The following is a 17,194-nucleotide window of genomic DNA, read 5'->3' as shown; positions in this document are numbered from 1 at the left end:
GGAAACGTGCTATAGTGCCAGGCAGTACTGGATAACCTTTTCAGGTCAGTTGTTAGAAATTTATGAGATTTGTCATGCTTTTTACAACCATCCTCCATGTTTCTCTCAGAATCAGATTATCATGCTCCTCAAAAGATCATAAATGCTTAGCATATTAATAATCACACATCAGCAGCATTCCAGGGGTCAAGTAGCTTAGCTACATTTACATCTTATGCTCAGTCCAGAAATTTAATACGATGGTATATACCAAGATTAATCCTCTAAAAAGGTTATGTGAATGTTTGTTTAGGACCAATCCTGAGCAGTACTCCTTCCAACCAAAAACAAGACTGATTCACAAATCATTAAGTAATATTTGTAGAAGACATAGTTTAAATTACCAGGGTAAAAGGGAATTTAAGACCACAACATGAAAAACATAAAATAATGAAACAAACATAAAATAATGAAAAGAAACAAAGGAAAAACTTAAAGACTCTTTAAAAAAAAGATGTGTGGATATTTTGCAGAAGGATTAAACAGAATTTAGAGTATTAATTTTCAACCTAAGTGAGCTTAAGATTTAATAGGAAGCTCTTCCAAAACACTCATACACTCAAAACTTAACAAATGAAATCTCGAGGAATGCAACCCAGGCATCTACCTTTTGGATAAGCTTTCTACTTAATTATTATGTTTAGCTCTGGTTAGGAACTATGGTCACATCAAGATGGGGAAGTTACATGGAAATACATGTGGGCTCAATATAAAATTTAAAACTTTCAACTAGAATAACAACAAAATTGAAAATGGCAACCTTACAAGACGGAGATCTAAATCAGCAGAAGTATTGAAAGAAAGAGTAAGTTGGCATTGGCCAGGCATGTTGTGTACTAAGAAGCAGAATTAAACTACTTTTTCAATTCTAATATTTTAATCAAATACAAAAAACCTGATGACATCACTGTCAGGACTACACTTTAAATTGGACAAGTACTTTAATAATCAGTCTTATTCATTACCTACTGAAAACAATGAAACAAACTGCTATACAGCTCTTAGTCTGTGTTTCAGATATAAATCTAATTGTACCATAAATCTAATTGTACCATGTAAATAATCTTACCTCTCCACTTTATCTGTAGAGGTAGAAGGAGCAGGGGCATCTTCTTCAATTCTGTAATGAAAAATTAAGGGGAAAAAAGTAAAAATGAAGGCTATTTTAAGACTAGACTAGAAATTAAACAAGTTAAGAAAATATAAAGCCATAGAAAGAGCTATTTATTACATGCCCAATATATTAAGATCTTACATATTACTTATTTACATTATCAAATTTAATCCTTACTCATTCAAATAACTGTTGAATGCTTATTTGCTATACATGAAGTATACTACAATGAACAAAACAATTACATCCTAGATATGAGTTTATGATCAGATGGAAGAGAATGCAGTATTTGTTATAATGCAACATGTGCAATCCTGAAAATCTCACATTCTGAAAACTGCTCACTAAAGTTTGTTTCTTAAAAAAGGAAGAAGCAAAGTTTCCCAGAACATTCATTTTTTTTGAAAAGTACTAATAAATATCTTAAAAATATTTCATAGTTGTGTTTACTGAAAAAGTCTAGAAATAATGACCAACGCAGCAGCAATGAGTACCCCCAGCACCTAGACTGTGCTCCTGAAAATCCATTTCCCACTAAAAATAACCAAGACTCCATTGAGAAATAATTGATTCTAAGCCAGGACACGGGAATTACATAGGTGAATCTGGGGCAATTTCATTCCATGAGGCAACAAACTATATCTAATATTATTTAGGGTCAGATATCTACTTACAGTCATGCTAAAAGGAATTATAAAGGCAAGGTGAGGAATCCAGGGTAAAGCATGGGAAGAGTTCTTTGTACTATTTTTGCAACTTCTCTATAAATTTGATGTTTCATACTTACAAAAATATTACTAAAGCACACTTGGGAGCCAACCTCAATAAAATCTCACTGGCCAAAAGAAGGGACAATGTGAGCTTCAACACCGATAATAACCATATAACCAATAAGGACCTACTCTATAGCACAGGGAACTCTGCTCAATACTCTGCAATAACCTAAATGGGAAAAGAACTTGAAAAACCACAGATACATGTATATATATAACTGAATCACTGGGCTGTACACCTGAAACTAACACAACATTGCTAATCAACTATACTCCAATATAAAATTTTTAAAGATTTTAAAAAGGTAATTGCAATTGATTGAAAAACTCCAGATATGTTTAAATCCCTAGGTTCTCAATGACACAAACAAAAAACAAAAAACTCATTAGTCATCTTTGGAGAATGATAGGAGACCACTGCATTATTTTGAAAACTGATAAATAATGAGGAAGAATTTACCCTTTCTTTAAAATATAGTTAATACCAAGACTTCCTAGATGGCACAGTGGTTAAGAATCTGCCTGCCAGTGCAGGGGACACGGGTTCAATGCCTGCTCCAGGAAGATCCCACATGCCGTGGAGAAACAAAGCCTGCGTGCCACAACTATTAAGCCCGTGTGTTGCAACTACTGAAGCCCATGCGCCTAGAGCCCGTGCTCCACAAGAGAAGCCACTGCAATGAGGAGCTCGCGCACCACAATGAAGAGTAGCCCCCTGCTCGCCACAACTAGAGAAAGCCCACGTGCAGCAACGAAGACCCAAAGCAGCCAATAAATAAATAAACAAATTTAAAATAAAGTTATACATTAGGTAGGTTTCAAGACAGGGTCAACTTAAGTTATTACTTAGGAACACTATAGATTGACACCATTCACTCCATATTAATTTATTTTTTTAATTTATTTATTTATTTTATTGGCCGTGTTGGGTCTTTTTTGCTGTGCGTGGGCTTTCTTTAGTTGCGGTGAGTGGGGGCTACTCTTCTTTGTGGTGCGTGGGCTCCTCATTGCCGTGGTTTCTCTTGTTGTGGAGCACGGGCTCTAGGCACGTGGGCTTTGGTAGTTGCAGCACATGGGCTCAATAGTTGTGGCTCACGGGCTCTAAAGTGCAGACTTAATGGTTGTGGCGCACGGGCTTAGTTGCTCCGCGGCATGTGGGATCTTCCTGGAGCAGAGATAGAACCCCTGTCCCCTGCACTGGCAGGAGGATTCTTAACCACTGTGCCACCTAGGAAGCCCTTTGATATTAATTTAAATCCTTGCCTCTTTTACCTGCTCCGTCATCTCCGTCATCAGTTTTCATCTATATCCCAAAGGCAATATTCAGCTAAGTAAGGACATATATCATTTATAAATGTCCCCTCAAAGCACACCAGAGCTTAAACCAAGGACCATTACACTTCAAATGAGAGCTGAAAATGCTGTTAGCTGTGGTGAAACAGAGAAAAAGAAAGAACAGTGGGAAAACACTAAACTTTACTGCTGAGTACTAACATTTCAAAGCAATAAAAATTAGAACTGAAGTATGTACAGCAAGAAACTATAAGTATGAAAGAACACAAGAAGCCGTAGGAGATAAAAAGGCTTTCCTATATAGACATCACTGAAAACTGCTCCAAAGGTTAAAACATACACATAAATAGAACTGAGTCAATTTTTCACACCTGGACTTTATTCTTGTTTAGTGGTACCAAATTTATGAAAACAGCAGTGTAATATACATAATATGGATGAAATAAATGAACAATTAAAAAATAGCTTACTCAGTGGAGTAAAGGGAACCCTTATACATTGTTGGTGTCAATGCAAATTGATACAGCCACTATGGAGAACAGTATGGAGGTTCCTTGAAAAACTAAAAATAGAAGTACCATATGACTCAGCAATCCCACTACTGGGCATATACCCAAAGAAAACCATAATTCAAAAAAGACACATGCACCCCAATGTTCACTGCAGCACTACACGCAACAGCCAGGACATGGAAAGGACTTAAACGCCCATCAACAGAGGAATGGATAAAGAAGATGTTGTACATATATATACAATGGAGTATTACTCAGCCATAAAAAGGAACGAAATTGGGTCATTTGTATAGAGACATGGATGGACCTAGAGACTGTCATACAGAGTGAAGTCAGGAAGAGAAAAACAAATATTGTATATTAACACATATGTGGAATCTAGAAAAATGGTACAGATCAACTGGTTTGCAAGGCAGAAATAGAGACACAGATGTAGAGAACAAATATATGGACACCAAGGGGGCGGGGGGGAGGGTTGGGGCGGAATGAACTGGGAGATTGGGATTGCCATATATACAATACTAATAAGGAAAAAAAAATCAAATTGTACACTAAATATACAGTTTATTGTATGTCAATTACATGTGAAAAAAAATTCTTTTAAAAAAGTTAAATTAAAAAAAAAGAAGAGCTATGTTTGATGGGAGGAGTGTGACTAAAAGGGGGGGGGGGTTCTGGGTTCCACAGTGTTTTGTTTCCAATTTCCCTTTGTAAAAATTCACTCAACTTTACGTTTACCATTTGTGCATTTTGTAGTATATTGTACTTCAATAAAATGTACTGAAAAACTAACAAGGAAATTTTTTTTTTTTTTTTTAATACCATGCCGTGAAGCTTGCCGGATCTTAGTTCCCCAACTAGGGATTGAACCCAGGCCACAGCAATGAAAGCACCAAGTGCCAACCATTTGGACCACTAGGGAATTCCCATGGAGCTTTTAACTTATGCTTTCTTCTAAGAGATTTATACAGTTTCAGGTCTTACATTTAGGTCTTTAATCCATTTTCAGCTCATTTTTGTATATGGTGTAAGATAAGGATCTAACTTCATTCTTCTGCATGTGTATATCCTGTTTTCACAATATCATTTGTTGAAAAGAATGTCCTTTCCTCACTGAGTGGTCTTGGCATCCTTATCAAAGATCATCTGACCACATGCAAGGATTTATTTCTGGGCTTTCCATTACATTCCATTCTTCTATTTGTTTATCTTTATGCCAGTACTACATTGTTTTGATTACTATAGCTTTGTAATGTTTGGAAATCAGTGAGCGAGACCTATACTTAACTCTTCCAAAACTGTTTTGGCAGGGAATTTCCCTGGTGGTCCAGTGGTTAGGAGCCACACTCTCACCACCAAGGGCCTGGGTTCAGTCCCTGGTGAGGAACTAAAATCCCATTAGTTGCAAGGTGCAGCCAAAAACAAAACAAAACCAACCAACCAAACCAAACCTGTTTTGGCTATTTGGGATCCCCTGAGATTTCTTATGAATTTTAGGATGCATTTTTCTGCTTCTGCAAAAAAATGCATTTTGTGTTGAATCCATAGATCTCTTTGGGTAGTATAAACATCTTAACAATATTAAGCATTCCAATCCACGAACCTAGGATATCTTTTTCTGTGGAATCTTTAAGGTGAACCTCAGGGATTTTTTTTAACTCTTTTTTTTTTTTTTTTTTTTTGGCCAGGCTGTGCGCCTTGTGGGATCTTAGTTCCCTGACCAGGGATTGAACCCTTGCCCCTGCAAGTGGAAGTACAGAGTCCTAACCACTGGACTGCCAGAGAATTCCCTGAACCTCGGTTTGTTTGTTTTAAGTTGTTTTTTGATATCCTTTTTAAAAAATATTTATTTATGTATTTATTTGGCTGTGCCAAGTCTTAGTTGCAACATGCGGGATCTAGTTCCCTGACCAGGGCTGGAACCCGGGTTCCCTGCATTGGGAGTGCAGAGTCTTAACCGCTAGACCACCAGGGAAGTCCCTCCCTGAACTTCAGTTTTTAAAGCGGTAAGCGAAGAATACTTTTGGACACACATAAAGATTATCAAGGTTAATGGATGTGATGATGAGTAAACTGTCTTAAGAGTACAAGGTCAGGGGAGTCCCTGGTGGTCCAGTGGTTAAGACTTCGAGCTTCCAATGCAGTGGGAGTAGGTCTGATTACCTGGTCAGGGGAACTAAGATCCCACTTGCCTCGTGAGGCCAAAACAACAACAACAAATTTCTAAAAATAGTTTCTTGTTTGTTTTTTGCAGGTCCGCCAAGAGAGACTCTTTTCTCATTTACACATTTGAGCTAATATACTGACCTAACTCCTCCACCCCACCAAAAAATAGGTACAAAGGTACACTGGCTAAATCTTTCACACAAATATATGCTAATTAGTGGCATTAATTCATCATAAAGCTAACTTACAAGAGGTTATTTAACTCATTTTAAACAGCCGAATACTAAGCACCAAAATAAGCGCCACACCAACAAAGATGAACCTTCCACTTATGGAAATAGAAAGGACAAACCCCAGACCTTCAAGAATTATTGAGCTAAACCTCTTATTTTTACTTTGACATCTCTCATCTAAACGTACAAATAAGTAGCTCAAAAATTATAAAGACAACTCAACTAAAATTCAATGCATCACATTAGACTTCCTCTAAGCTTTCTCATTCCTCCTTACCACTTTAGTACAAACTGCTACATTCTTTCTCTTTTGTAACATAAACAAAAACGTTAAGAACTAATTAGAACTATTTAGAAAGCTAATAAGGACAAGGACTGATTTAACATTTAGACAATCACTGATAACCTTTAGCAACGTTGTTTAAATAGCATGAGGGGACAGAAGCCAAACTGAAGCTTTTTACAGATGACTACACTGTGGTCCAACATTCACCACTTAGGCAATGAAAGTGGTATCAAAATCAATTCTGAACTCAGGTTTATTTCTCATTCCATTTTTTCTCTCTACTGGTTTGGAAGTTAAACATGTTTTTTATTCTTTCAGTGGTTATACTATAATTATAATGCGCATTCTTAGTAGAGACTAAACTCAGGTAGATTTTCTTTACCCTTCCCCTTAAACTGCCCCAGGAATTTAACTAAGGAATGCTGCCTTTATAGTTCTCTACAACTAGCTAGTTAAGATTTTCATGCAATTTTCTCTCACGTAAGCTTTGGGGATGGGGGAAGGATGAGTAATGAGGGAATAAAAATTTGAAATACTGGAGTTTCACCTAGACTCTGCCACTTAATAACTTGGGTTATTTCTTATTTCTTCGAATAAACGGCCTGTTTCCCTTCACTGTTCAAAAGATATCTTTATGTCTGAGTGGCACTGTGCCGTTTTCATAGCAATCATGTCTTCTATCATTCCCTCCAGTCCTTCTGTTACGCTTCGCGCATAATCTGCCCATTCTCCTAGCAACCAAACACTGCTAGCAGCGAGGAGACCTCCACGCAGCGCTAGGAGATGCTTCGCCTGATAAAGTCCCCCACCAACATTTCCAAAACTTAAAAGAACCACGATGCTCTCCACCACAGACAAAAGAAACGGGCCTAACTGAGGGCAGGAGAGTACCAAGTGAGCGAGGTGACGGCGGGGAATAAGCTTCACCGCGTCCCACCGCGGAAGTCCCAGGCGCTCGGCTAGCCCCACGGCACCAAACAATGGAGTTTTCCCGCCTCCTCAGGGCCCCGCCCCCTGCTCGAGAGCAGGCGGAGGGAAGCGAACGCACACGCGCACGACCCCGCCCCCGAGAGGCCCCGCCCATCCAGACCCGCCGGTCCAGCCTCCTTCCTCGTGCAGAATTTTTTTTTTTTTTTTTTTTTGGCGCCAAATCTCTGTTGGTTATTTTCCTGAGGTGTTTGGGGATCCTACCAGAGGCGCATGCCAGGAGTCGGGGACAGCAGGGTCGTGAAGGCACACCGCCGCGCCGGGACCCCGCCTCCCCGCCGATAGCCCCTGGCGGGGGGAGGAAGGAGAGGGGCAGGCGATGGAGACAGCCGCCGCTGCCCCCGGCAAGATGGCGGCCGCAAAAAGCGGGGCAGGGGGCGCCAGCCGACCGGCGTTACTGCTAACGAGCAAGGCCCTCTGCAATAAGTGGGCTTCTCCAGTGTCCGGGCCTTCCAGAACAGCGACGGCTGTTCACTGGAAGGCACGTCCTCTCACCCTCCGGTGTGTCCCTCCCAGGGAGCCTCCGTCCACCACCCCCTCCCTGCGGACTGGCCAGTGCCTCAAGCTCTCCACGGTCCAGCTTACTTGTCGGCGGAAACCAGCTCCGCGGTGATGGCGGCAGCGGCTGTGGACTCTGCGGCCATCGTTCCCCTGAGGTGGTGGACCAGCGGACGGGATACAGCCTGGGAGAAAAACAGAGGGAATCTGGGACGCCAGAGACTTACTCGGGGACAGAAAATGGCAGATTGGAGACCCCGCGCGGCTGGGCCCTCTTATATGCCAGGGCCTTTCGCCCCGCCCATCCACTTCCGGATCCTCCCCCTCGATTTTAAAGGGCCAGGACCCAGCCCCAATCCTGTCCAGGGACATTCCCCGCCCGCACCACCTGGTTCTACGCAGTACCTTTCCTCCCTGGCCTGCCTTCCTCGGAAAAAGCAACTTTTGCTCCTCTAGCAAGTCGCGTAAGAAGAACTAGAATCTTGGTACTACAACTCCTGACTGGACGTCGGCCAGCGGCTTCCAGAGAAGGGGAAGCTGGTGCTGCTCTGCATGTTCGGAGCGAGTAGCGGAGGCTCTCTTTCCAGGCCGAGTACTCAGAGAGCTAACGGAGACTTTGTCCGCTCAGTCGTAACGGATGGACACGCAAGAGCCGAGCACGTGTATACCAGCAACGGCTAGAACTGATGCCGGTGAGAGGCGCGTGGCTCTGAGCCTCAGCAACAACTGACGCAAGAAAATGCTGTCCTAGGATTGGGCACCGCCTGAAACTACGGCGCTGGATTCAAAACTAAGGGCTGCGGCGGGACACGGCTGGCTCCTCCCTCTGGACATGCCCCCTTCGGCTGGCCCAATCTGCTGACGCCATCCTCTTAGGCCCTACCCAGACTCCAAACCTGACTGGCTTAAGCCCCCAGCTCGTTTTCGTCCGGTGGGAGCTACGGTTTATAGTTTGTGTGCTACGTGCGGGGGTACTGTGCTTAAACACTCTAAAGCTATTAGTTGTCTTACTTAATCTTAACAGCAACGCTACTAGTGACAACGGTGTTACCAGCCCCATTTGGTAGAAATAGAAACCAAGGTTCAGAGAAGTTATGAGTAGCTCAGAAAGTTGCAAGACAAGTCATTTGTGGGAAGCAGTGTGCCTCATTTCCTGCAGCCGGCTGAGTGGAAGATAACTGGCAGGCTGAAATGATTGCACTTCCTCACACCTGGAGCATCATCCATTGCTTTTCATGGACTTGCCTACAGTGATCAGAAGAGGAATTTTATTTCCGTCCAGGTTCCGACATACTGCGAAAGATTCCTGGGGAGGATTCTTATTCCAGTCTGTCAAGACTCAGGCAGTTTGAAATCTTTAGGGATAAAGAGCTGGACCTACAAATGCCAATTCCTGTAGTAAACAGACGTGGGTTCCCCCGTTTTTAGCTGGTGACCTGAGCCAAGTCATGTAACATTATACGATTAAATGTAAAATGAGGACAATATTAGTATCCACCCTTTAAGAATATTATGAGAATTAGAGGTAATGCTTGCCTCAACAATCAGCAGTATGCATGGGTCATGGTAACCATTTACTAAGCGGCTATCAGTCTGATAACACGGTGACTGGAGGATTGGGCTCCGGCGAGGAGAGATCTCTCCAGAGTCCTTGCAGCCAGGCGCAGGGCCTGAGAAATCCAGTCCAGAAATTTGTGTGACCCACGCATGCGTTACACTAATATTCACTGAACAACTATGATGTTCAAGGCTCTGTTCTAGGTTCTAAGGACAAAAGACATGGTCTCTGCCTTTGTGGAACTCTTACAAACAATATATTTAAAAATGGATTTTTTATTGGTGTACCCCCAAAAAAATAATAAAAAAGAAAAAAAGAAAAAAACATGGATTTTTTTAATGGATTTTAAATCCATCCACTACTTTCAATTTTTCCTACCACCACTCAGATCCAAGCCTAGCCACTATCATCTCTACTACTACATACCTTCCGGTCTCTGCTTAACTCTCTCTAGAAAAATCTTTTTAAAGTGTAAATCAGATTATGTCACTCTCCCCTGAATAGCTTTCCATTGCTCTTAGACATTTCGAGCTCCTCGTCATTGCCTATAAGTCCTACATGATCTGGCTCCAATTCACCTATCCAGATTCATCTCATACTATTCTCTTCCCTTCACCTGGTCTTCCTACAGTACTGGTCTCCTTTCTGTTCCTTAGAATGCTCAAGCCCTTTCTCATATCCAGGGGCCTTTGCACTTGCTGTCTCACTACCTGGAAAGCTCTTCTCCCAATATTTTGAATAACTAGCTCCTACTCTTCCCTTAGGCCTCATTTCAAATGTTACTTCCTCTAAGAAACCTTCCCTGATCACTCAACTAAAATTAGCTTCCTTTTATTTATTCCCGTACTTATCAAAATCTAAACTTATTTATTTACTTGTTTATTTATTTACTTACTTATTTATTTATTTATTTATTTTTTACTCTTACCTGTTCTAAGTATATAGGCTCCATGTGACCTTTTCTGTCTTCTTTACAGCTAAATCCCACTAGGTGTCCAAAGTGAATTTATTGAACAAATGAATAAAATAATTATACTATAACCATAATTAGAACTGGAAAGAGTTTAAATATATCTACTTAAAATATATCTACTTAAAATAGAAACCAAGATTTGGGGAATTCCCTGGCGGTCCAGTGGTTGGGACTCCTCCCTTTCACTGCTTAAGACCCAGGTCAGGGAACTATGATCCTGAAAGCTGTGTGGCCAAAAACAGCAACAACCACAACAACAACAAAAACAAACAAACAAGATTTCATAGTAAGTATTGAGGGTAAATGGGACTTTATCTTGGGGGAAAAATTTTAAATTACATTTAACAAGATTTAGGGGGAATTCCCTGGCAGTCCAGCGGTTAAAACTTTGCCTTCCAATGCAGGGGGTTTGATCCCTGGCTGGGAAACTAAGATCCCATGTGCCTCGTGGCCAAAAAAAAACCCCCAAACCTAAAACAGAAGCAATATTGTAACAAATTCAGTAAAGACTTAGAAGAAAAAAAAAAAGGCAGCCTTCTTGAAAAAATTGAGGGAGGACTTTCAGTTAAAGACAGTGGATTGAACACATTTATACCCTTTCCCTTTGAAACCTGTCTACATAACAATAAAGAAATTTTAATTTTGTTTTTAAAGATAGACTGGCAAGATCATAGAGAATGGGAAAGAAAGGAATAGCAACAAAATTTTAAAAGCTGGAAGAAAGACAAGTAGTAACTGACCTAGCTGACTAAGAAAGGAGAATCCCAACAGGGAAACCAACAAGCAACTAGATTGACAATAGAGAAACCACAAAAGGTTCATGAATTGGTTTCAGCAGGTACCTTTAGGGGAAGAAGACAAGGCTGACAAAAAGCAGTTAGGTTGACAAATTTTAAGAAGCAGTAAAACCTTCTAAATCTTCCCCAAGGGAATGAAAAAACTGGAGGTTTATTTTTTGGAGTGGGTAAAACAAAAAGGAGATTGAACTTAGTGAAAGTTGAGGGTAGAAGAAATATATGGAAAAGAACGAGATAAAATGAGACTCCTGGTTGTCTTCCAATATCTGTTTTTCTCTCCTATAGTAGTAATAGAACTTTGATTTTTATTTATTTATGCATTTATTTTAGTGCATAGCCACCAGAATAAAAACCAAAATTGTCAATGTCCCTTGGAACTAGAAGTGCTCACATGATGGCATTCTGGTCAATGGACAGAGAACAGAAGCAATGTGTGCAATTACCATGTAGCCACATCAAAGGGAAGGGGCTTATCTTTTCAGAAGACGTGGTGGTGAACCAACTTGGACCAAGTCAATCAGGGTGATGCACCAGGAATGACAAATCAGTAAGATGCCTAGGTTCCTAGCATCACGGAGCCAGCATACAAGCTCTGGGCTGCCTTCTCCAAAAATATTATATAAGAGCAAAATAAATTTCTTAGATATATCCATCATATATGAAGCAACAACTATAAGAACTGCAGAAGAAATAGAGATAAATCAACAACTTGAAATTTTTAACTCGTCACTTAGAAACAAGCAGATGAAAAAATAAGCAGAAATAGAGAAGACATGACTAATATTATTAATATGCTCTAGTGACTAAACATAGAAATCTATACTCAAAAAACAGCAAATATGCATTATATTCAAATATCATAGATCACTTACAAAAATGGACCATTATTAGGCCACAAAGAAAGCCCCAATACATTCTAAAGAATCATTATCATACCATGTAGACTATCTTATCTTAACTACAAAGCTTTATTACATTGCAAATTAACATTTATATATTGTATAAATAAATACCCCTGGGTTAAAAAATCATGAAGGAAGTTAAGAAATACTGAGCTGAATGATAATAAATGCACTATATGTTAAAATTCATAGGACACAGATAAAACTGTATTTTGATGAATTACAGCTTTCAAAAAATTTTATTGGGAAATGAATAGAAAACTTGACCAAAGAATTCAACTCATGAAGTTAGAAAAAGAGCAATAGAGAAATCTCAAACAAGAGAGGAAGGACATAAGGAAGATAGGGCAGAAATCAAAAGAGAGATAAAAGATTAATATAACTAGAAACTGGTTATTGAAAAAATAAAAAATATAGGTAGAAAAATATTGATAGCAAATGCAGAAAAGAAAATGCAGAAGTAACTACAGAAACAATAAACACAATGGAAAGATAACCGTATTAAGAATAATCATATGCTAATAAATATGAAAACCTAATGGAGTGATCCTAGAAAAAACAAAGTGCCAAAACTGGCACAAGAAAAAACAGAGACCTTAAGTAGATCAATAAATAATAAACATTTGAAAATGGTAGTCAGACTTCCCACCATTTCCTTCAAATGCCCAGATGGATTTATAGGTTAACACATTTTCAAGAAATGTTTCCATATGTAGAAAAAAAGCAAAAACTTTTCTAGAAAAATAATAGAACCCTGATTTTTATTAGTAAGATTTAGGGAAGACTATCAGTTAAAGTGGTGGATTGAACACAAACATTTATATGCAGCAAAAAAGAAGAAAGAAAAGGTAATGTAGTCTTTTTTTTTTTTTTTTTCTTCTTAAGGCCATGCAGCATAGCATGTGGGATCTTAGTTCCCTGACCAGGGGTTGAACCTGCACCCCTTGCAGTAGAAGCACAAAGTGTTAACCACTGGATCACCAGGGAAGTCCCAAAGGTAATGTAGTCTTGATTCCAAAAATAGGAAAATATAAAAAATAAAATTGCAAACCCCTTTCACTTATGAATGTCATTGCATGCATCCTAAATAAAATATTAGCTACTTGTACTAATTAAGACAGGTTAAGGACTTCCCTGGTGGTCCAGTGGATAAGACTCTGCACTCCCAACGCAGATCCCTGGTTGGGGAACTTTATCCTGCCTGCAGGCCACAACTAAGAAGCCCATATGCTGCAACGAAGATCCTGTGTGCCACAGCTAAATAAACAAATAAATTTTTTTTTCAAGAAGACGGTAAATTTTGCTGCAGTAGCAAGAAACCCCAAAACTTCAATGGTTTCATTCAATAAGCTTCAATTTCCACTCTTACTAAATTTTCATCTCAGGTCAGCTGGAGACTTTGCTCTGTGTCATCCTCACTCTGGGTCTCAAACTGATGAAACAGAGACTATAAATTATAATGTAAAGTATTGCTTGTCACTGTTTCAGAGGGAAAGAGAAAATATGTTGGAACTCACACTTGCTCTTAAAGCTTTCACCTGGAACCAACACATAATCACGTTCTCTTTTCATTGGCCAGCACAAGTCATGTTAATATCTCTGGAATACTAGAGTAAAGCTTTAATGCAAAAAGTGACACCCTGGATCTCCACAAATAGAAGTATCATCTACCTCTGTTGTGGCAGAATTAAATGGCTCTTGACCTCATGATCATAGCTTAAGGTGATATTTACACTGTCGTCAACACAAGTTATTAAACTATAAAGTCAATTAGAAAGAAACATCCCTAAAATTAAAGAAACAGTCTTGGTTCTCCACTCCACTGAGAGAGAAGCAACTGTTTGATTAATTCAGGTAGGTCCTGGATGTAGGGAAATGAAATTTTAAAATTTAAATGAGATTTAAATGTAATTAAATGTGGATTAATTATCCTGGCAAAAATATATGCTCTCCATGTATTCATTATACTAGCTCAGGCTTGCTTGTCATGATGTATAAAACAACCTTTTAAAACCTTGAAAGGCCAAAGGCCCAAGAGGTAGTGAAACAAAACAAAGACACATCTGGACAGGCATATTTATTATAGCTTCATGAATATACAGATGTCAAAGTACAGATGATCCTCAAAGAGGAAAATCAACAGAACTTGTCATGTATATTCTAGAAGTTAACATCTCAAACCAATAAAGAGATTTTCAATGTTTTAATGCTTTGGACAAATATCTGGACTCCTGCATAGATCACATTTTCCTGGACAAATACTGTGATCTCTTTGCAATGTGTGATATCAGTCCCCTTTCATCAAGTATTCTTTTTTAGTTTGCTAGACTCTTTTTTTTTCTGTTTTTTTAGTAGATTTACAGTGTTGTGCCAATCTCTGCTGTACAGCAAAGTGACTCAGTTATACATATATATACATTCTTTCAACATTCTTTTCCATTATGGTTTATCATAGGATATTGAATATGGTTCCCTGTTCTATAATATACATTAGGACCTTGTTGTTTATCTGTTAGTTTGCCATAATTTGAATACAAGGTTCACATTCTTTCTCCTACGGAATGTCACAGGTCTCATTTTTCCTACTTGAGTGTGAGATAGACCCTCCTCCCTCACAGACAGCGGGGCAGTTTCTGAAAGGGGTCTTAGATTGTACTTTGTGTATAAAGAATTTTGATGTAAGGAACTGGAGTGTGGTGGTGCTAACCTCTGGCTGGTGAGCACTCCCTTCCTTTTAGAACGTAGTCTTATAAAGGCAAGTCTCATTTTAAAATCTAAATCTGTGGTCTTTTACTCAAAACAATCATGTAAAGAATCCTTTTTGCAAAAATACTTAAGGACTTCGCAGTTTTCCCAGAGGCCTTCCTTAATACTTTGATAAGCCAAACATCCTCTTTTGAAGTCTAGTGTCCTCATCTTTGATTTTCTTTCTCAATTAACGGTCAGATCCTCACTTTTCAATTGCTTTGGGTATGATAAGTTCCCAACATCACTTCCATTGCTTCATAAAGTACTGTTATCCTTTGCAAGATTTGCAATTTCACTTTTCAGTGGATGTGTACTGTACTGCCCAGTGATTTAGACAAAGATGTCAATAGAAAAATGCTAATGTTCAGCAGGGTGAGATGTTTGAGTCATGACTAATTTCTTTTTTTTTTAAAGTCTTTTATTTATTTTTTACATTTATTAATTTATTTGTTGGCTGTATTGGGTCTTTGTTGCTGTGCGTGGGCTTTCTCTAGTTGCAGCAAGCAGGGGCTACTCTTCATTGTGGTGCACAGGTTTCTCACTGCGGTGGCTTCTCTTGTTGTGGAGCATGGGCTCTAGCATGCAGGCTTCAGTAGTTGTGGCATGTAAGCTCAATAGTTGTGGCTCGCAAGCTCTAGAGCACAGGCTCAGTAGTTGTGGTGCAGGGGCTTAGTGCTCCGTGGCATGTGGGATCTTCCCAGACCAGGGATCGAACCCATGTCCCCTGCAATGGCAGGTGGATTCTTAACCACTGCGCCACCAGGGAAGTCCCATCTTTTATTATTTTTTAAATTTATTTATTTATTTTTATTTGGTCGTGACAGGTCTTACTTGTGGTTCACCAGCTCCTTAGTTGTGGCATGCAAACTCTTAGTTGCAGCATGCATGTGGTCAGTTCCCTGACCAGGGATTGAACCCAGGCCCCCTGCATTAGGAGCATGGAGTCTTAACCACTAGGCAACCAGGGAAGTCCCAAGAATAATTTCTAAGTAGTCAATTTATTAGTGAATAATTTGATGTTAAGACAACTTTCACTTCCTAATATGAGCTAAATTGTGTCCTCCCTCCTCAAATTCATATACTTAAGTACTAACCCCTAGTACCTCAGAATGTGACTGTATATGCAGACAGGGTCTTCAGTTAAAATGAGATCATTAGGATGGACCCTTATCCAATATGACTGCCCTATAAGAAATTTGGGCACTGGAAATTCCCTGGGGGTCCAGCAGTTAGAACTCTGCACTTTCACTGCCAGGGCCTGGGTTCGATCCCTGGTCAGGGAAATAAGATCCCGCAAGCGTGGCCAAAAAAACAAAACAAAAAAACAAAGAAAGAAATTTGGACACAGATGTGTACAGAGGAAAGATAATATAAAGACACAGGGAGATGTCCAATCTACAAGCCAAGGAGAGAGGCCTGGAACAAACCCTTCCCTTATGCCACTCAGAAGGAACCAATCCTGCTGGCACTTTGATCTCAGACTTCTAATTTCCAGAACTTTAAGAAAACAAATTTCTCTTGTTTAAATCACCCATTCTGTGGTACTGTTACAGCAGCCTCAGCAAACTAATACCCTTCAAACTCATACTACCTCATAATTGTGGAAACTTGGATTGTGAAAGGGTATAAGGGAGCTATGGAATCATTTTTTTCTTTTCTTTTTTTAATCAATTTATATCTGTAAGTTATTGGCTGCATTGGGTCTTCGTTGCTGCACACAGGCTTTCTGTAGTTGGAGAGACCGGGGGCTACTCTTCATTGCAGTGCATGGTTTTCTCATTGCAGTGGCTTCTCTTGTTGCAAAGCATGGGCTCTAGGTGCACGGGCTTCAGTAGTTGCAGATCGTGGGCTCATTAGTTGTGGTGTGCAGGCTCTAAAGCACAGGCTCAGTAGTTGTGGCACATGGCTTAGTTGCTCTGCAACACGTAGGATCTTCCCGGACCAGGGATCGAACCCATGTCCCCTGCATTGGCAGGTGGATTCTTAACCACTGTGCTACCAGGGAAGCCTGGGAGCTATGGAATCATTTAGCAAGCCACCTGGGGAGGGTGAGATCAGGAAAGATATCCCAGAGGAACTGAGAGCTAAACTGAATGTTTAAGAAATAGATGTTTGTCCAACAGTGGGCTAACAGGTGGATTGTTCCAGGCAGAAAGGACCAGAGACAAAAGACTAACTTCTCAGGTTGGCAGATGCAAACTATTACATTTAGAATGGATAAACAACAAGGTCTTAGTGTATAGCACAGGGAACTATATTCAATATCCTGTGATAAATCATAATGGAAAAGAATATTTAAAAAAATGAATACATAT

At 39.8% G+C, this 17,194-nt stretch overlaps 1 protein-coding gene across 4 annotated transcripts in view; it reads right to left on the bottom strand.

Moving 5' to 3' along the window:
- The window catches only part of NASP (nuclear autoantigenic sperm protein), a 29,159-nt gene extending 20,966 nt beyond the window's left edge, over positions 1-8,193 (bottom strand). The window contains exons 1-2 of one of the 4 annotated variants that reach the window (XM_057709350.1): positions 7,989-8,193; positions 1,109-1,159 (exon numbers count right to left, since the gene is read on the bottom strand). In XM_057709350.1, the coding sequence (XP_057565333.1) occupies positions 1,109-1,159; positions 7,989-8,047 (110 nt within the window). In that variant the 5' untranslated portion in view covers positions 8,048-8,193. The remainder of the gene's footprint in view (positions 1-1,108; positions 1,160-7,988) is intronic. The other 3 variants (XM_057709341.1, XM_057709332.1, XM_057709358.1) reach the window with 3 other exon arrangements.
- Positions 8,194-17,194: the final 9,001 nt, after the last annotated feature.

Source organism: Hippopotamus amphibius, chromosome 1, assembly GCF_030028045.1.
Source record: "Hippopotamus amphibius kiboko isolate mHipAmp2 chromosome 1, mHipAmp2.hap2, whole genome shotgun sequence".
NCBI classification, from domain to species: domain Eukaryota; kingdom Metazoa; phylum Chordata; class Mammalia; order Artiodactyla; family Hippopotamidae; genus Hippopotamus; species Hippopotamus amphibius.
Note: the sequence above shows the minus strand (reverse complement) of the source record. Positions and strands in the feature narration are given on the sequence as shown.